This window comes from Taudactylus pleione, unplaced genomic scaffold (genome assembly GCF_031769625.1).
Source record: "Taudactylus pleione unplaced genomic scaffold, aTauple2 ptg000250l, whole genome shotgun sequence".
Lineage (NCBI taxonomy): Eukaryota > Metazoa > Chordata > Amphibia > Anura > Myobatrachidae > Taudactylus > Taudactylus pleione.
The window spans coordinates 8,555,220-8,577,241 of NW_028284652.1; the positions used below are offsets into that span (position 1 = coordinate 8,555,220).

The window sequence follows — 22,022 nt, forward strand, 5'->3', positions numbered from 1 at the left end:
TGCTGATCAATTTAAATGACTTATAGTTCATAGAGACTGGACTACTTTCTTTTAAGATAAATCCAGGCATTGCCTTCTCTTTTCAGCCTATGATAATTATATACAGGTTAATAGAACTAGTACTGTACGTTTTTGGCCTATATGGCTTGAGATGGCTACCCTCCCTACTTTACACAGGATGATTGAAGTGGATGCTGCTACTTATACTACTACCCAGACGCTTAACTACCATGGGTGCAGGGGGTGCGGTTGCTATGGGGCCTGCAGCACCTCCAAGGCTCAACTCCCCCTGTACCCAGCTCATGCCCAGCGGCATTACAAGAAGGGAATCCACTGATCCGTGCAGAAAACTGCTTTTTAGTCACAGGAGCATATTCATCATTGGAGGCTGTATGGCCTCCGACGATGAAGTATTGAACTCGCCGCGAGGGATACTTAAGTATCCAACTCACATCGGGGGAACCGTGACACCGGAGCAATTCATCATTTCTCCGGTGTGGGGACAGCTGCTCCAAAAAGCAGTCATCTCCGTGGTTAGTATCGCAGCTGCGATACTTATCTGCTCTCCGTCGTCCCAGCTACGCATGCGTGACCTTGGGTCACGCATGCGCAAAGCCGCTGGGGAGGTAGTGAGGAGGCGGAGGAGGGATCTGCATGGGTACAGGGCAATTTATCGTTTGATGACTAGGCCTCACAGACACACTGCAGCCTGTTAATAGGAAGCAGTTTGATCCCCATCTCGGATACACAGATGCTGGGAGGAGGTATGGCTCCCCGGACCATGGCCACGCCTCCTCCCAGCTTCAGTGTGCAGAGATGGAGTGGTGCACCTCGGTCAAGAGGTAAGGAGTGTAGGGCTGATGAGCGTTGGGGGGAGAAAATTTGGCTCTGGTGTTTATTATTTTATTGTTGTCTATGCTTCTCTGGAAAATACTCTAGTCTAGAGGAATTGACGTCTATTTTAAACCAGATATCCCTTTAATTTTTGTTACCTGTGAGTCATGAATTTTTGGACTCCCCTTTCTCCTTAGATAAGCTTAAGGATGCCATTAAATCTTTCCTTGGTGGCAAGGTTCCTGCAGTGATGGCCTCCCCATTGAGCTTTATAAGACCCATTTGGGTTTTTTTTGGTCCTTAAATTTCATTCAATGGTTTATCTTCTGCTGGCTCTTTGCCTCCTTTCATGTCAGAGGCTTTAATAGTGGTCCTTCCCTAACCTGGTAAGGATTCAACTTATCCAGACTCCTATTACCGTATTTCCTTTTTGTCCACTGGCGTTAAAATACTGGCTAAAATGTTGGCTATTGTCTTAAATAAAGTGTATATTGGAGATTGTTCATCGTTACCAAACTGGCTTTATGCAGTCACCAATTATTAATTTTAAAACGTCTTTACACTTATCTTCAGCTACAGCATGCGGAAGGTGAAGACGCCTTGTGGTGTCCTTTGATGCCGCCAAGGAATTTGATTCTGTTGATTGGACTTTCTTATAGGCATTGCTCTCACAATTTGGGATAGGTACGAGTTAATGGGTTCGTCACTGACTCTTTTGCATTAGGCTGCAGTACTCTTCAAGGATATCTCTGTCCGTGCTCACTCTTGCCATAGAGCCGCTGGCTTGTGAGATCCAGGCTTCTCCAAGTATTTCTGGCCTAATGGTTCTGGGTTATGAGGAGAAAATTGCCCTGTATGCGACAAGTTTTTGTTACAGGCTAGTGCTTTTCTTCCAGTTCTCTAGGCAACAGTCTATGTGTTTGGTACGTTTTCAAGTGTTTGTATAAATTAGACCAAATCTGTAGTTTTTCCTCTACTTACCACTTCAACCCAGCCAGTTGATTATAGTCTGCCCTCACGTTGGTGCTTTCAATTTAAATATCTGTGTGTACACATTTCTAGTGAAGTAAATAATTATGTGCCTCTCAATATTCAACCCCAGATTATTGTAAGCATAAAGCGCATGTTTGGAAACAGCTCCTACTTTCTGTTATGTGTAGGATCAGTTTGGTAAAATTGATTATATAGCCCAAACTGTTATATGTATTACAACAGTCACCGATTTATCTTCCCTTATCCTTTGTTTTCTACTTTAGTTAGATATATTACCAGCTTTGTTTGGTGGTCTTAGCGTCCCCATATTGTAGACCCCGGGGTGATGATGGTTTGGCATTGCCAGACATACGCTGTTATTTGGTTGCGCAATTCGTGACTGGGTGGATGTTCTAGAGTTAGGGGATGCTCATTGGGCACTGCTTCAGCTGGCCAGTCTGTCTTTTTCCCCTCTGCAGTTTTGACTGGCTGCGTCCTCTCTTGTGGGTTATACCCTCCATTCTGGAGCAAACACGCAAGGTTTGCCTGGCAGCTCATAAGCTTCTGGTTGCTGATGGATTGGATCCTTCTTCTCCACTTTGGGAAATTTTTTAGTCTTGTGTGGTGTCCACGTTATGCCATATTTATAGGGCAGAAGTCCTGTGCTTCTTTGCATAACTTAGCTCTGAGTTTGGTGTTCCCAAGACTATGTTATATAGGTTCTTGTAGGTTGGACATGTGCTTAGTGCACAGTGGGGGGGGGGGATTCCTGTCCTAGTTGAGTTGCCTGTATGAGCTTTGCTTCGTACTCTTTCCTTTAAGGAGCATAATTCTTGCCTAGATTAATCCCTTCACTCAGCTATTGATTCTGGGGGTTTGCAAGCATTACAGGCTATGTGGGTGGTTGACCTGGGTTCCCTGTCTGGTGAGAACAGCAGTAATCAACACACTTGATAAAAAAAACTATATATACCCAATACTGGTGGGTTTAACTTCTACTTGTCATCCATTTCAGGATGTGAAGTTACTCCAGAGGTCAATGTTGCTTCTCAGAAGTTTTGCATTAAGCTCCTTGTCCCATCTCCAGAAGGGATGAATGAAGTTTACCTTCGTTGTGAAAATGTAAGTGTCATAGGTCGCAGTGATTTGTTTTATTGTATGTATCACATATTTGTCTCACATGTATTCATTTGATATAGGAGCAGCAATATTCCCGCTGGATGGCTGGATGCCGCCTGGCAGCTAAAGGACGTACGATGGGTGATTCATCTTATGAGGGAGAGATGCAAAGTATTCTGTCCTTCCTGAATCTCCAAAAATCCAACCAGCATACTTCTGCCTCTGCCGCTGACTCCATCAATATGCTGGCCCTGGTATCACCACGGTACCAGAAAAAGCTCAAACTCAAGCAGGTGAGGAGATAAGTGATCCAGAGATATCAGTTGAAGGTTATTAGGTAGCGATATGCAGATCTACTTCTGTATAATTACCTTTGAAAAAAAAAGAGACCAACTACAATCCATATTATTTGCATGTTTTTTTATTTTACAGTTATCCCCTCGTATCCTGGAGGCCTATCAGAATATTGCTCAGATTTCTCTTGTAGAATCCAAAATGCGCTTTATTCATGACTGGCAATCACTACCAGACTTTGGTGTATCATACTTTATTGTAAGGTTGGTGATGTCCTTATGCTTCACTCTACGCTCTCTTATCTTCTACCCTATTTATCCTCTCATCCCTTTCTCATGTTAGAGCCTATAAATCCCTCATCATCCCATAACTTGTACTCTTTCATTTACATATCTCATAGGTATCTAATTCCCTCTCTTCCCAAATCCAGTATATCCTGTATCATCCCACATCCAGTGTATCCTATATTGTAGCATGTCCTGTTCATCCTCACTCATCCTACATCATGTGTTTCCTATATAATCCTATGTCCTGTATATCCTCTCTCATCCCCCATCCGGTGTATCCGGTATCATCCCATGTCCTCTCTCATACTGTATATCCTATATCATCCCATGTAGTTTCTATCCTCTCATCCCATTATATTCCAATTCAATAATTAGGTTGTAATGTTGCATTTTGATCACATTGAAGGCAGAACTGGCTCTCCCTGCTTTCCCAGGTATTTCTGTGTCACCCAGTCTCTATTTGAAGGCTGTAATCTCCATCTGTAATGATCCACAACAGTTCTAAAATTTTGGTTAGTCATTTGATACTTGCAAAATACTGTGCTCCCCTTTATTCCATCTCCAGGTAGGTGGACAGCTGCTGACAGGCCTAGATGTATGCTCTCCAGTACATTGCAGTTCTGTCGGTTTCTGGATAAATAGATTTAGTGGAGGCTGGGATTGGGTTTGTCTGAGTGACCCTCTACCAATTACAGGAAAAGCTGATGGACTGCACAGAGTGAATTGAAGTGTTCCTCCATTTTCATTGCTTGGTCCACGAGTCATTATTGCTTTGCTGGACCTAGAATTTCAACAGTAATGTAAATGGGGGAAGAGGTAGAGGAGATGATGCACAAATAATTAAATGTAATAATAAAAAAAAAGTCTTGAAAAAATAATTATTATTGCTCGCTTATATAGTGTCACCATTTGTTTGCAGCATTGAACAGATAATATCTGTGATTCATATCAGCCCCTGCCCTATTGGAGCTTACAACATACAAGTGCAATATAACTGCATAACCAAAACAAGGCTGCATGAAAGTAATTACAGACAACAGTATATTTGGAAAGATATAACATATGCAGGAAGGTTAAAAAAGGAGGTAGGGAGTGGGGATTTTCAAAAGGTAAAGACTTGTGTAAGATCGGCCTAGTGGGAAGATATTTGTGAATATCATTGAGTTTGTTATGACACCTATCATAAATGATTGTACTGAAAATTATTATTGCAAATTGAAAGAGTGTGGCATTTTGTGTGAATGATTTTAATTATTCAGATATAAATTGGGACAAGAACATTAGTAATCTGAGAGAAAGTAGCCAAGTTTATCTATTTTATCCACTTAAATGACGACAATTGTTTTTGAAAAACTACATCACTGTGGCCCTTATCCTGTCAATGCTCTCTCTCATCCTGCGGCCTATTACTCATCCCTTATCCAGTTAATGTGCTCTCTCATCCTGTGGCTTATTACTCATCCCTTATCCTGTCAATGCTCTCTCTCATCCTGTGGCCTATTACTCATCCCTTATCCTGTCAATGCTGTCTTTCATCCTGTGGCCTAACACTTGTCCCTTATCTTGTCAATCCTTTCTCTCATCCTGTGGCCTGTTGTTCATCCCTTATCCTGTCAATGTGCTCTCTCATCTTGCGGTCTTATCTTGTCCCTTATCCCTTTAACTTGTCAATAATTTCTCTCATCCTGTGGCCTATTATTCATCCTTATCCTGTCAATGCCCTCTCTCACCCTGTGGCCTATTACTCATCCCTTATTATGTCAAAGCTGTCTCCTCCTGTGGCCTATTACTCATCTCTTATCCTGTCAATGCCCTCTCTCATCCAGTGGCCTAACACTTGTCCCTTATCTTGTCAATGATTTCTCTCATCCTGTGGCCTATTATTCATCGCTTATCCTATCAATGCGCTCTCTCATCTTGTGGTCTATTACTCATCCCTTATCCTGTCAATGCCCTCTCTCATCTTGTGGCCTTATCTTATCCCTTATCTTGTCAATGCGCTCTCTCATCCTGTGGCCTATTACTCATCCCTTATCATGTCAATGCTGTCTCCTCCTGTGGCCTATTACTCATCTCTTATCCTGACAATGCTCTCTCTCATCCTGTGGCCTATTACTCATCCCTTATCCTGTCAATGCGCTCTCTCATCCTGTGGTTTATTACTCATGCCTTATCCGGTCAATCCACTCTAATCCTGCAGGCTATCACTTGTCCCTTATCCTGTCAATGCTCTCATCCTGTGGCCTATTACTCATCCCTTATTCGGTCATTCCTCTCATCTTGTGGCCTATTACTCATCTCTTATCCTGTCAATACCCTCGCTCATCCAGTGGCCTAAAACTTGTCCCTTATCTTGTCAATGATATCTCTCATCCTGTGGCCTATTATTCATCCCTTATCCTATCAATGCGCTCTCTCATCCTGTGGCCTATTACTCATCCCTTATCCTGTCAATCCTCTCTCATCCTGTGGGCCTATTACTCATCTATTATCCTGTCAATGCTCTCTCTCATTCTGTGGCCTAACACTTGTCCCTTATCTTGTCAATGATTTCTCTCATCCTCTGGCTTATTATTTATCCCTTATCCTGTCAATGCGCTCTCTCATCCAGTGGCCTATTACTCATCTATTATCCTGTCAATGCTCTCTCTCATTCTGTGGCCTAACACTTGTCCCTTATCTTGTCAATGCTTTCTCTCATCCTGTGGCCTATTACTCATCCCTTATCCTGTCAATCCACTCTAATCCTGTGAGTATCACTTGTCCCTTATCCTGTCAATGTTCTTATCCTGTGGCCTATCTCTTGTCCTTTTCATGTCAATGCTCTCTCTCATCCTGTGGCCTAACACTTGACCCGTATTCTGTCAATGCTCTCTCATCCTGTGGCCTATTATTCATCCCTTATCCTATCAATGTGCTTTCTCATCCTGTGGCCTATTATTCATCCCTTATCCTGTCAATGCTGTCTCTCATCCAGTGGCCTAACACTTGTCCCTTATGTTGTCAATGCTTTCTCTCATCCTGTGGACTATTACTCATCTCTTATCCTGTCAAGGCGCTCTCTCATCCTGTTCCCTGTTACTCATCTATTATCTTGTCAATGCTCTCTCTCATCCTGTGGCCTAACACTTGACCCATATCCTGTCAATGCTTTCTCTATATCCTGTGGCCTATTATTCATCCCTTATCCTGTCAATGCTCTCATACTGTGGCCTATCACTCGTCCCTTATCCTGTCAATCCTATCTCATCCTGTGGCCTATCACTCGTCCCTTATCCTCGCAATCCTCTCTAATCATGCGGTCTCGTCACTTATCCTGTCAATGCTCTCATCCTTTGGCCTAACACTCGTCCCTTTTCCTGTCAATTCTCTCCTCATCCTGTGGCCTAACACTTGTCCCTTATCTTGTCAATGCTTTCTCTCATCCTGTGGCCTAACACTTGACCCATATCCTGAAAATGCTCTCTCATCCTGTGGCCTATTACTCATCCCTTATTCTGTCAATCCTCTCTCATCCTGTGGCCTATTACTCATCCCTTATCCTGTCAATGCCCTCTCTCATCCAGTGGCCTAACACTTGTCCCTTATCTTGTCAATGATTTCTCTCATCCTGTGGCCTAACACTTGACCCATATCCTGTCAATGCTCTCGCATCCTGTGGCCTAACACTTGACCCATATCCTGTCAATGCTTTCTCTTATCCTGTGGCCTATTATTCATCCCTTATCCTGTCAATGCTCTCATACTGTGGCCTATCACTCGTCCCTTATCGTGTCAATCCTCTCTCATCCTGTAGCCTGTTACTCATCCCTTATCCTGTCAATCCTCTCTCATCCTGTGGGCCTATTACTCATCTATTATCCTGTCAATGCTCTCTCTCATTCTGTGGCCTAACACTTGTCCCTTATCTTGTCAAGGATTTCTATCATCCTCTGGCTTATTATTTATCCCTTATCCTGTCAATGCGCTCTCTCATCCAGTGGCCTATTACTCATCTATTATCCTGTCAATGCTCTCTCTCATTCTGTGGCCTAACACTTGTCCCTTATCTTGTCAATGCTTTCTCTCATCCTGTGGCCTATTACTCATCCCTTATCCTGTCAATCCACTCTAATCCTGTGAGTATCACTTGTCCCTTATCCTGTCAATGTTCTTATCCTGTGGCCTATCTCTTGTCCTTTTCATGTCAATGCTCTCTCTCATCCTGTGGCCTAACACTTGACCCGTATTCTGTCAATGCTCTCTCATCCTGTGGCCTATTATTCATCCCTTATCCTATCAATGTGCTTTCTCATCCTGTGGCCTATTATTCATCCCTTATCCTGTCAATGCTGTCTCTCATCCAGTGGCCTAACACTTGTCCCTTATGTTGTCAATGCTTTCTCTCATCCTGTGGACTATTACTCATCTCTTATCCTGTCAAGGCGCTCTCTCATCCTGTTCCCTGTTACTCATCTATTATCTTGTCAATGCTCTCTCTCATCCTGTGGCCTAACACTTGACCCATATCCTGTCAATGCTTTCTCTATATCCTGTGGCCTATTATTCATCCCTTATCCTGTCAATGCTCTCATACTGTGGCCTATCACTCGTCCCTTATCCTGTCAATCCTATCTCATCCTGTGGCCTATCACTCGTCCCTTATCCTCGCAATCCTCTCTAATCATGCGGTCTCGTCACTTATCCTGTCAATGCTCTCATCCTTTGGCCTAACACTCGTCCCTTTTCCTGTCAATTCTCTCCTCATCCTGTGGCCTAACACTTGTCCCTTATCTTGTCAATGCTTTCTCTCATCCTGTGGCCTAACACTTGACCCATATCCTGAAAATGCTCTCTCATCCTGTGGCCTATTACTCATCCCTTATTCTGTCAATCCTCTCTCATCCTGTGGCCTATTACTCATCCCTTATCCTGTCAATGCCCTCTCTCATCCAGTGGCCTAACACTTGTCCCTTATCTTGTCAATGATTTCTCTCATCCTGTGGCCTAACACTTGACCCATATCCTGTCAATGCTCTCGCATCCTGTGGCCTAACACTTGACCCATATCCTGTCAATGCTTTCTCTTATCCTGTGGCCTATTATTCATCCCTTATCCTGTCAATGCTCTCATACTGTGGCCTATCACTCGTCCCTTATCGTGTCAATCCTCTCTCATCCTGTAGCCTGTTACTCATCCCTTATCCTGTCAATCCTCTCTCATCCTGTGGGCCTATTACTCATCTATTATCCTGTCAATGCTCTCTCTCATTCTGTGGCCTAACACTTGTCCCTTATCTTGTCAAGGATTTCTATCATCCTCTGGCTTATTATTTATCCCTTATCCTGTCAATGCGCTCTCTCATCCAGTGGCCTATTACTCATCTATTATCCTGTCAATGCTCTCTCTCATTCTGTGGCCTAACACTTGTCCCTTATCTTGTCAATGCTTTCTCTCATCCTGTGGCCTATTACTCATCCCTTATCCTGTCAATCCACTCTAATCCTGTGAGTATCACTTGTCCCTTATCCTGTCAATGTTCTTATCCTGTGGCCTATCTCTTGTCCTTTTCATGTCAATGCTCTCTCTCATCCTGTGGCCTAACACTTGACCCGTATTCTGTCAATGCTCTCTCATCCTGTGGCCTATTATTCATCCCTTATCCTATCAATGTGCTTTCTCATCCTGTGGCCTATTATTCATCCCTTATCCTGTCAATGCTGTCTCTCATCCAGTGGCCTAACACTTGTCCCTTATGTTGTCAATGCTTTCTCTCATCCTGTGGACTATTACTCATCTCTTATCCTGTCAAGGCGCTCTCTCATCCTGTTCCCTGTTACTCATCTATTATCTTGTCAATGCTCTCTCTCATCCTGTGGCCTAACACTTGACCCATATCCTGTCAATGCTTTCTCTATATCCTGTGGCCTATTATTCATCCCTTATCCTGTCAATGCTCTCATACTGTGGCCTATCACTCGTCCCTTATCCTGTCAATCCTATCTCATCCTGTGGCCTATCACTCGTCCCTTATCCTCGCAATCCTCTCTAATCATGCGGTCTCGTCACTTATCCTGTCAATGCTCTCATCCTTTGGCCTAACACTCGTCCCTTTTCCTGTCAATTCTCTCCTCATCCTGTGGCCTAACACTTGTCCCTTATCTTGTCAATGCTTTCTCTCATCCTGTGGCCTAACACTTGACCCATATCCTGAAAATGCTCTCTCATCCTGTGGCCTATTACTCATCCCTTATTCTGTCAATCCTCTCTCATCCTGTGGCCTATTACTCATCCCTTATCCTGTCAATGCCCTCTCTCATCCAGTGGCCTAACACTTGTCCCTTATCTTGTCAATGATTTCTCTCATCCTGTGGCCTAACACTTGACCCATATCCTGTCAATGCTCTCGCATCCTGTGGCCTAACACTTGACCCATATCCTGTCAATGCTTTCTCTTATCCTGTGGCCTATTATTCATCCCTTATCCTGTCAATGCTCTCATACTGTGGCCTATCACTCGTCCCTTATCGTGTCAATCCTCTCTCATCCTGTAGCCTGTTACTCATCCCTTATCCTGTCAATCCTCTCTCATCCTGTGGGCCTATTACTCATCTATTATCCTGTCAATGCTCTCTCTCATTCTGTGGCCTAACACTTGTCCCTTATCTTGTCAAGGATTTCTATCATCCTCTGGCTTATTATTTATCCCTTATCCTGTCAATGCGCTCTCTCATCCAGTGGCCTATTACTCATCTATTATCCTGTCAATGCTCTCTCTCATTCTGTGGCCTAACACTTGTCCCTTATCTTGTCAATGATTTCTCTCATCCTGTGGCCTAACACTTGACCCATATCCTGTCAATGCTCTCGCATCCTGTGGCCTAACACTTGACCCATATCCTGTCAATGCTTTCTCTTATCCTGTGGCCTATTATTCATCCCTTATCCTGTCAATGCTCTCATACTGTGGCCTATCACTCGTCCCTTATCGTGTCAATCCTCTCTCATCCTGTAGCCTGTTACTCATCCCTTATCCTGTCAATCCTCTCTCATCCTGTGGGCCTATTACTCATCTATTATCCTGTCAATGCTCTCTCTCATTCTGTGGCCTAACACTTGTCCCTTATCTTGTCAAGGATTTCTATCATCCTCTGGCTTATTATTTATCCCTTATCCTGTCAATGCGCTCTCTCATCCTGTGGCCTATTACTCATCTATTATCCTGTCAATGCTCTCTCTCATTATGTGGCCTAACACTTGTCCCTTATCTTGTCAATGCTTTCTCTCATCCTGTGGCCTATTACTCATCCCTTATCCTGTCAATCCACTATAATCCTGTGAGTATCACTTGTCCCTTACCCTGTCAATGTTCTCATCCTGTGGCCTATCTCTTGTCCTTTTCCTGTCAATGCTCTCTCTCATCCTGTGGCCTAACACTTGACCCATATTCTGTTAATGCTCTCTCATCCTGTGGCCTATTATTCATCCCTTATCCTATCAATGTGCTTTCTCATCCTGTGGCTTATTATTCATCCCTTATCCTATCAATGTGCTTTCTCATCCTGTGGCCTATTATTCATCCCTTATCCTGTCAATGCTGTCTCTCATCCAGTGGCCTAACACTTGTCCCTTATGTTGTCAATGCTTTCTCTCATCCTGTGGACTATTACTCATCTCTTATCCTGTCAAGGCGCTCTCTCATCCTGTTCCCTGTTACTCATCTATTATCTTGTCAATGCTCTCTCTCATCCTGTGGCCTAACACTTGACCCGTATCCTGTCAATGCTTTCTCTATATCCTGTGGACTATTATTCATCCCTTATCCTGTCAATGCTCTCATACTGTGGCCTATCACTCGTCCCTTATCGTGTCAATCCTCTCTCATCCTGTAGCCTGTTACTCATCCCTTATCTGTCAATGCTCTCTCATCCTGTGGCCTATCACTCGTCCCTTATCCTGTCAATCCTCTCTCATCCTGTGGCCTATCACTCGTCCCTTATCCTCTCAATCCTCTCTAATCATGCGGTCTCGTCCCTTATCCTGTCAATGCTCTCATCCTGTGGCCTAACACTTGACCCATATCCTGAAAATGCTCTCTCATCCTGTGGCCTAATACTCATCCCTTATTCTGTCAATCCTCTCTCATCCTGTGGCCTATTACTCATCCCTTATCCTGTCAATGCCCTCTCTCATCCAGTGGCCTAACACTTGTCCCTTATCTTGTCAATGATTTCTCTCATTCTGTGGCCTAACACTTGACCCATATCCTGTCAATGCTCTCGCATCCTGTGGCCTAACACTTGACCCATATCCTGTCAATGCTTTCTCTTATCCTGTGGCCTATTATTCATCCCTTATCCTGTCAATGCTCTCTCATCCTGTGGCCTATTACTCAACTCTTATCCTGTCAATGCCCTCTCTCATCCAGTGGCCTAACACTTATCCCTTATCTTGTTAATGCTTTCTCTCATCCTGTGGCCTATTACTCATCCCTTTTCCTATCAATGCGCTCTCTCATCCTGTGGCCTATTACTTATCTCTTATCCTGTCAATCCTCTCTCTCATTCTGTGGCCTAACACTTGTCCCTTATCTTGTCAATGCTTTCTTTCATCCTGTGGCCTATTACTCATCCCTTATCCTGTCAATCCACTCTAATCCTGTGAGTATCAGTTGTCCCTTATCCTGTCAATGCTCTCATCCTGTGGCCTATCTCTTGTCCCTTTTACTGTCAATGCTCTCTCTCATCCTGTGGCCTAACACTTGACCGTATTCTGTCAAAGCTCTCTCATCCTGTGGCCTATTATTCATCCATTATCCTGTCAATGCTGTCTCTCATCCTGTGGCCTAACACTTGTCCCTTATGTTGTCAATGCTTTCTCTCATCCTGTGGCCTGTTACTCATCTCTTATCCTGTCAAGGCGCTCTCTCATACTGTGGCCTATTACTCATCTTATCCTGTCAATCCTCTCTAATCCTGTGGTCTCGTCCGTTATCCTGTCAATACTCTCATCCTTTGGGCTAACACTCGTCCCTTTTCCTGTCAATGCTCTCCCTCATCCTGTGGCCTAACACTTGTTCCTTATCTTGTCAATGCTTTCTCTCATCCTGTGGCCTAACACTTGACCCATATCCTGTTAATACTCTCTCATCCTGTGGCCTATTGCTTATCCCTTATTCTGTCAATCCTCTCTCATCCTGTGGCCTTACTCATCCCTTATCCTGTCAATGCTCTCTCTCATCTTATGGCATATTACTCATCTATTATCCTGTCAATGCTCTCTCTCATCCAGTGGCCTAACACTTGTCCCTTATCTTGTCAATGCTTTCTTTCATCCTGTGGCCTAAAACTTGACCCATATCCTGTCAATGCTTTCTCATCCTGAGGCCTATTACTCATCCGTTTTGCTGTCAATGCTCTCTCTCATCCTGTGGCCTAACACTTGACCCTTATCCTGTCAATGCTTTCTCTTATCCTGTGGCCTATTATTCAGCCCTTATCCTGTCAATGCTCTCTCATCCTGTGGCCTATTACTCATCTCTTATCCTGTCAATGCCCTCTCTCATCCAGTGGCCTAACACTTGTCCCTTATCTTGTTAATGCTTTCTCTCATCCTGTGGCCTATTACTCATCCCTTATCCTGTCAATGCACTCTCTCATCCGGTCAATGCTTTCTCTTATCCTGTGGCCTATTACTCATCCCTTATTCTGTCAATCCTCTCTCATCCTGTGGCCTATTACTCATCTCTTATCCTGTCAATGCTCTCTCATTCTGTGGCCTAACACTTGTCCCTTATCTTGTTAATGCTTTCTCTCATCCTGTGGCCTATTACTCATCCCTTATCCTGTCAATGCGCTCTCTCATCCTGTGGCCTATTACTTATCTCTTATCCTGTCAATCCTCTCTCTCATTCTGTGGCCTAACACTTGTCCCTTATCTTGTCAATGCTTTCTCTCATCCTGTGGCCTATTACTCATCCCTTATCCTGTCAATCCACTCTAATCCTGTGAGTATCAGTTGTCCCTTATCCTGTCAATGCTCTCATCCTGTGGCCTATCTCTTGTCCCTTTTCCTGTCAATGCTCTCTCTCATCCTGTGGCCTAACACTTGACCGTATTCTGTCAATGCTCTCTCATCCTGTGGCCTATTATTCATCCCTTATGCTATCAATGCGCTTTCTCATCCTGTGGCCTATTATTCATCCCTTATCCTGTCAATGCTGTCTCTCATCCTGTGGCCTAACACTTGTCCCTTATCTTGTCAATGCTCTTTCTCATCCTGTGGCCTATTACTCATCCCTTATCCTGTCAATCCTCTCTCATCCTGTGGCCTATTACTCATCCCTTATTCTGTCAATCCTCTCTCATCCTGTGGCCTATTACTCATCTCTTATCCTGTCAATGCGCTCTCCCATCCTGTGGCCTATTACTTATCTCTTATCCTGTCAATCCTCTCTCTCATTCTGTGGCCTAACACTTGTCCCTTATCTTGTCAATGCTCTTTCTCATCCTGTGGCCTATTACTCATCCCTTATCCTGTCAATCCTCTCATACTGTGGCCTATCACTCGACCCTTATCGTGTCAATCCTCTCTCATCCTGTAGCCTGTTACTCATCCCGTATCTGTCAATGCTCTCTCATCCTGTGGCCTATCACTCGTCCCTTATCCTGTGGCCTATCACTTGTCCCTTATCCTGTCAATCCTCTCTAATCCTGTGGTCTCGTCCCTTATCCTGTCAATGCTCTCATCCTTTGGCCTAACACTCGTCCCTTTTCCTGTCAATGCTCTCCCTCATCCTGTGGCCTAACACGACCCATATCCTGTCAATGCTGTCTCTCATCCTGTGGCCTATTACTCATCCCTTATTCTGTCAATCCTCTCTCATCCTGTGGCCTATTACTCATCTCTTATCCTGTCAATGCGCTCTCTCATCCTGTGGCCTATTACTTATCTCTTATCCTGTCAATCCTCTCTCTCATTCTGTGGCCTAACACTTGTCCCTTATCTTGTCAATGCTTTCTCTCATCCTGTGGCTTATTATTCATCCCTTATCCTGTCAATGCTCTTTCTCATCCTGTGGCCTATTACTCATCCCTTAGCCTGTCAATCCTCTCATACTGTGGCCTATCACTCGTTCCTTATCGTGTCAATCCTCGCTCATCCTGTGGCCTATTACTCATCCCTTATCATGTCAATGCTGTCTCCTCCTGTGGCCTATTACTCATCTCTTATCCTGACAATGCTCTCTCTCATCCTGTGGCCTATTACTCATCCCTTATCCTGTCAATGCGCTCTCTCATCCTGTGGTTTATTACTCATGCCTTATCCGGTCAATCCACTCTAATCCTGCAGGCTATCACTTGTCCCTTATCCTGTCAATGCTCTCATCCTGTGGCCTATTACTCATCCCTTATTCGGTCATTCCTCTCATCTTGTGGCCTATTACTCATCTCTTATCCTGTCAATACCCTCTCTCATTTAGTGGCCTAACACTTGTCCCTTATCTTGTCAATGATTTCTCTCATCCTGTGGCCTAACACTTGACCCATATCCTGTCAATGCTCTCGCATCCTGTGGCCTAACACTTGACCCATATCCTGTCAATGCTCTCCCTCATCCTGTGGCCTAACACGACCCATATCCTGTCAATGCTGTCTCTCATCCTGTGGCCTATTACTCATCCCTTATTCTGTCAATCCTCTCTCATCCTGTGGCCTATTACTCATCTCTTATCCTGTCAATGCGCTCTCTCATCCTGTGGCCTATTACTTATCTCTTATCCTGTCAATCCTCTCTCTCATTCTGTGGCCTAACACTTGTCCCTTATCTTGTCAATGCTTTCTCTCATCCTGTGGCTTATTATTCATCCCTTATCCTGTCAATGCTCTTTCTCATCCTGTGGCCTATTACTCATCCCTTAGCCTGTCAATCCTCTCATACTGTGGCCTATCACTCGTTCCTTATCGTGTCAATCCTCGCTCATCCTGTGGCCTATTACTCATCCCTTATCATGTCAATGCTGTCTCCTCCTGTGGCCTATTACTCATCTCTTATCCTGACAATGCTCTCTCTCATCCTGTGGCCTATTACTCATCCCTTATCCTGTCAATGCGCTCTCTCATCCTGTGGTTTATTACTCATGCCTTATCCGGTCAATCCACTCTAATCCTGCAGGCTATCACTTGTCCCTTATCCTGTCAATGCTCTCATCCTGTGGCCTATTACTCATCCCTTATTCGGTCATTCCTCTCATCTTGTGGCCTATTACTCATCTCTTATCCTGTCAATACCCTCTCTCATTTAGTGGCCTAACACTTGTCCCTTATCTTGTCAATGATTTCTCTCATCCTGTGGCCTAACACTTGACCCATATCCTGTCAATGCTCTCGCATCCTGTGGCCTAACACTTGACCCATATCCTGTCAATGCTTTCTCTCATCCTGTAGCCTGTTACTCATCCCTTATCCTGTCAATCCTCTCTCATCCTGTCAATCCTCTCTCATCCTGTGGGCCTATTACTCATCTATTATCCTGTCAATGCTCTCTCTCATTCTGTGGCCTAACACTTGTCCCTTATCTTGTCAATGATTTCTATCATCCTCTGGCTTATTATTTATCCCTTATCCTGTCAATGCGCTCTCTCATCCTGTGGCCTATTACTCATCTATTATCCTGTCAATGCTCTCTCTCATTATGTGGCCTAACACTTGTCCCTTATCTTGTCAATGCTTTCTCTCATCCTGTGGCCTATTACTCATCCCTTATCCTGTCAATCCACTCTAATCCTGTGAGTATCACTTGTCCCTTACCCTGTCAATGTTCTCATCCTGTGGCCTATCTCTTGTCCTTTTCCTGTCAATGCTCTCTCTCATCCTGTGGCCTAACACTTGACCCGTATTCTGTTAATGCTCTCTCATCCTGTGGCCTATTATTCATCCCTTATCCTATCAATGTGCTTTCTCATCCTGTGGCCTATTATTCATCCCTTATCCTATCAATGTGCTTTCTCATCCTGTGGCCTATTATTCATCGCTTATCCTGTCAATGCTGTCTCTCATCCAGTGGCCTAACACTTGTCCCTTATGTTGTCAATGCTTTCTCTCATCCTGTGGACTATTACTCATCTCTTATCCTGTCAAGGCGCTCTCTCATCCTGTTCCCTGTTACTCATCTATTATCTTGTCAATGCTCTCTCTCATCCTGTGGCCTAACACTTGACCCGTATCCTGTCAATGCTTTCTCTATATCCTGTGGACTATTATTCATCCCTTATCCTGTCAATGCTCTCATACTGTGGCCTATCACTCGTCCCTTATCGTGTCAATCCTCTCTCATCCTGTAGCCTGTTACTCATCCCTTATCTGTCAATGCTCTCTCATCCTGTGGCCTATCACTCGTCCCTTATCCTGTCAATCCTCTCTCATCCTGTGGCCTATCACTCGTCCCTTATCCTCTCAATCCTCTCTAATCATGCGGTCTCGTCCCTTATCTTGTCAATGCTCTCATCCTGTGGCCTAACACTTGACCATATCCTGAAAATGCTCTCTCATCCTGTGGCCTAATACTCATCCCTTATTCTGTCAATCCTCTCTCATCCTGTGGCCTATTACTCATCCCTTATCCTGTCAATGCCCTCTCTCATCCAGTGGCCTAACACTTGTCCCTTATCTTGTCAATGATTTCTCTCATTCTGTGGCCTAACACTTGACCCATATCCTGTCAATGCTCTCGCATCCTGTGGCCTAACACTTGACCCATATCCTGTCAATGCTTTCTCTTATCCTGTGGCCTATTATTCATCCCTTATCCTGTCAATGCTCTCTCATCCTGTGGCCTATTACTCAACTCTTATCCTGTCAATGCCATCTCTCATCCAGTGGCCTAACACTTGTCCCTTATCTTGTTAATGCTTTCTCTCATCCTGTGGCCTATTACTCATCCCTTTTCCTATCAATGCGCTCTCTCATCCTGTGGCCTATTACTTATCTCTTATCCTGTCAATCCTCTCTCTCATTCTGTGGCCTAACACTTGTCCCTTATCTTGTCAATGCTTTCTCTCATCCTGTGGCCTATTACTCATCCCTTATCCTGTCAATCCACTCTAATCCTGTGAGTATCAGTTGTCCCTTATCCTGTCAATGCTCTCATCCTGTGGCCTATCTCTTGTCCCTTTTACTGTCAATGCTCTCTCTCATCCTGTGGCCTAACACTTGACCGTATTCTGTCAAAGCTCTCTCATCCTGTGGCCTATTATTCATCCATTATCCTGTCAATGCTGTCTCTCATCCTGTGGCCTAACACTTGTCCCTTACGTTGTCAATGCTTTCTCTCATCCTGTGGCCTGTTACTCATCTCTTATCCTGTCAAGGCGCTCTCTCATACTGTGGCCTATTACTCATCTTATTCTGTCAATCCTCTCTAATCCTGTGGTCTCGTCCCTTATCCTGTCAATGCTCTCATCCTTTGGGCTAACACTCGTCCCTTTTCCTGTCAATGCTCTCCCTCATCCTGTGGCCTATTACTCATCCCTTATCCTGTCAATCCACTCTAATCCTGTGAGTATCAGTTGTCCCTTATCCTGTCAATGCTCTCATCCTGTGGCCTATCTCTTGTCCCTTTTCCTGTCAATGCTCTCTCTCATCCTGTGGCCTAACACTTGACCGTATTCTGTCAATGCTCTCTCATCCTGTGGCCTATTATTCATCCCTTATGCTATCAATGCGCTTTCTCATCCTGTGGCCTATTATTCATCCCTTATCCTGTCAATGCTGTCTCTCATCCTGTGGCCTAACACTTGTCCCTTATCTTGTCAATGCTCTTTCTCATCCTGTGGCCTATTACTCATCCCTTATCCTGTCAATCCTCTCTCATCCTGTGGCCTATTACTCATCCCTTATTCTGTCAATCCTCTCTCATCCTGTGGCCTATTACTCATCTCTTATCCTGTCAATGCGCTCTCCCATCCTGTGGCCTATTACTTATCTCTTATCCTGTCAATCCTCTCTCTCATTCTGTGGCCTAACACTTGTCCCTTATCTTGTCAATGCTCTTTCTCATCCTGTGGCCTATTACTCATCCCTTATCCTGTCAATCCTCTCATACTGTGGCCTATCACTCGACCCTTATCGTGTCAATCCTCTCTCATCCTGTAGCCTGTTACTCATCCCGTATCTGTCAATGCTCTCTCATCCTGTGGCCTATCACTCGTCCCTTATCCTGTGGCCTATCACTTGTCCCTTATCCTGTCAATCCTCTCTAATCCTGTGGTCTCGTCCCTTATCCTGTCAATGCTCTCATCCTTTGGCCTAACACTCGTCCCTTTTCCTGTCAATGCTCTCCCTCATCCTGTGGCCTAACACGACCCATATCCTGTCAATGCTGTCTCTCATCCTGTGGCCTATTACTCATCCCTTATTCTGTCAATCCTCTCTCATCCTGTGGCCTATTACTCATCTCTTATCCTGTCAATGCGCTCTCTCATCCTGTGGCCTATTACTTATCTCTTATCCTGTCAATCCTCTCTCTCATTCTGTGGCCTAACACTTGTCCCTTATCTTGTCAATGCTTTCTCTCATCCTGTGGCTTATTATTCATCCCTTATCCTGTCAATGCTCTTTCTCATCCTGTGGCCTATTACTCATCCCTTAGCCTGTCAATCCTCTCATACTGTGGCCTATCACTCGTTCCTTATCGTGTCAATCCTCGCTCATCCTGTGGCCTATTACTCATCCCTTATCATGTCAATGCTGTCTCCTCCTGTGGCCTATTACTCATCTCTTATCCTGACAATGCTCTCTCTCATCCTGTGGCCTATTACTCATCCCTTATCCTGTCAATGCGCTCTCTCATCCTGTGGTTTATTACTCATGCCTTATCCGGTCAATCCACTCTAATCCTGCAGGCTATCACTTGTCCCTTATCCTGTCAATGCTCTCATCCTGTGGCCTATTACTCATCCCTTATTCGGTCATTCCTCTCATCTTGTGGCCTATTACTCATCTCTTATCCTGTCAATACCCTCTCTCATTTAGTGGCCTAACACTTGTCCCTTATCTTGTCAATGATTTCTCTCATCCTGTGGCCTAACACTTGACCCATATCCTGTCAATGCTCTCGCATCCTGTGGCCTAACACTTGACCCATATCCTGTCAATGCTCTCCCTCATCCTGTGGCCTAACACGACCCATATCCTGTCAATGCTGTCTCTCATCCTGTGGCCTATTACTCATCCCTTATTCTGTCAATCCTCTCTCATCCTGTGGCCTATTACTCATCTCTTATCCTGTCAATGCGCTCTCTCATCCTGTGGCCTATTACTTATCTCTTATCCTGTCAATCCTCTCTCTCATTCTGTGGCCTAACACTTGTCCCTTATCTTGTCAATGCTTTCTCTCATCCTGTGGCTTATTATTCATCCCTTATCCTGTCAATGCTCTTTCTCATCCTGTGGCCTATTACTCATCCCTTAGCCTGTCAATCCTCTCATACTGTGGCCTATCACTCGTTCCTTATCGTGTCAATCCTCGCTCATCCTGTGGCCTATTACTCATCCCTTATCATGTCAATGCTGTCTCCTCCTGTGGCCTATTACTCATCTCTTATCCTGACAATGCTCTCTCTCATCCTGTGGCCTATTACTCATCCCTTATCCTGTCAATGCGCTCTCTCATCCTGTGGTTTATTACTCATGCCTTATCCGGTCAATCCACTCTAATCCTGCAGGCTATCACTTGTCCCTTATCCTGTCAATGCTCTCATCCTGTGGCCTATTACTCATCCCTTATTCGGTCATTCCTCTCATCTTGTGGCCTATTACTCATCTCTTATCCTGTCAATACCCTCTCTCATTTAGTGGCCTAACACTTGTCCCTTATCTTGTCAATGATTTCTCTCATCCTGTGGCCTAACACTTGACCCATATCCTGTCAATGCTCTCGCATCCTGTGGCCTAACACTTGACCCATATCCTGTCAATGCTTTCTCTCATCCTGTAGCCTGTTACTCATCCCTTATCCTGTCAATCCTCTCTCATCCTGTCAATCCTCTCTCATCCTGTGGGCCTATTACTCATCTATTATCCTGTCAATGCTCTCTCTCATTCTGTGGCCTAACACTTGTCCCTTATCTTGTCAATGATTTCTATCATCCTCTGGCTTATTATTTATCCCTTATCCTGTCAATGCGCTCTCTCATCCTGTGGCCTATTACTCATCTATTATCCTGTCAATGCTCTCTCTCATTATGTGGCCTAACACTTGTCCCTTATCTTGTCAATGCTTTCTCTCATCCTGTGGCCTATTACTCATCCCTTATCCTGTCAATCCACTCTAATCCTGTGAGTATCACTTGTCCCTTACCCTGTCAATGTTCTCATCCTGTGGCCTATCTCTTGTCCTTTTCCTGTCAATGCTCTCTCTCATCCTGTGGCCTAACACTTGACCCGTATTCTGTTAATGCTCTCTCATCCTGTGGCCTATTATTCATCCCTTATCCTATCAATGTGCTTTCTCATCCTGTGGCCTATTATTCATCCCTTATCCTATCAATGTGCTTTCTCATCCTGTGGCCTATTATTCATCGCTTATCCTGTCAATGCTGTCTCTCATCCAGTGGCCTAACACTTGTCCCTTATGTTGTCAATGCTTTCTCTCATCCTGTGGACTATTACTCATCTCTTATCCTGTCAAGGCGCTCTCTCATCCTGTTCCCTGTTACTCATCTATTATCTTGTCAATGCTCTCTCTCATCCTGTGGCCTAACACTTGACCCGTATCCTGTCAATGCTTTCTCTATATCCTGTGGACTATTATTCATCCCTTATCCTGTCAATGCTCTCATACTGTGGCCTATCACTCGTCCCTTATCGTGTCAATCCTCTCTCATCCTGTAGCCTGTTACTCATCCCTTATCTGTCAATGCTCTCTCATCCTGTGGCCTATCACTCGTCCCTTATCCTGTCAATCCTCTCTCATCCTGTGGCCTATCACTCGTCCCTTATCCTCTCAATCCTCTCTAATCATGCGGTCTCGTCCCTTATCTTGTCAATGCTCTCATCCTGTGGCCTAACACTTGACCATATCCTGAAAATGCTCTCTCATCCTGTGGCCTAATACTCATCCCTTATTCTGTCAATCCTCTCTCATCCTGTGGCCTATTACTCATCCCTTATCCTGTCAATGCCCTCTCTCATCCAGTGGCCTAACACTTGTCCCTTATCTTGTCAATGATTTCTCTCATTCTGTGGCCTAACACTTGACCCATATCCTGTCAATGCTCTCGCATCCTGTGGCCTAACACTTGACCCATATCCTGTCAATGCTTTCTCTTATCCTGTGGCCTATTATTCATCCCTTATCCTGTCAATGCTCTCTCATCCTGTGGCCTATTACTCAACTCTTATCCTGTCAATGCCCTCTCTCATCCAGTGGCCTAACACTTGTCCCTTATCTTGTTAATGCTTTCTCTCATCCTGTGGCCTATTACTCATCCCTTTTCCTATCAATGCGCTCTCTCATCCTGTGGCCTATTACTTATC

General features: G+C 44.5%; 1 protein-coding gene across 2 annotated transcripts in view; it reads left to right on the forward strand.

The window, feature by feature from the left end:
• FERMT3 (FERM domain containing kindlin 3) overlaps positions 1–22,022 on the forward strand; it is a 96,404-nt gene that overhangs the window by 57,746 nt on the left and 16,636 nt on the right. For both annotated transcript variants that reach the window (XM_088480069.1, XM_088480068.1), the window contains exons 11-13: positions 2,822–2,928; positions 3,006–3,218; positions 3,358–3,482. In XM_088480069.1, the coding sequence (XP_088336195.1) occupies positions 2,822–2,928; positions 3,006–3,218; positions 3,358–3,482 (445 nt within the window). The remainder of the gene's footprint in view (positions 1–2,821; positions 2,929–3,005; positions 3,219–3,357; positions 3,483–22,022) is intronic.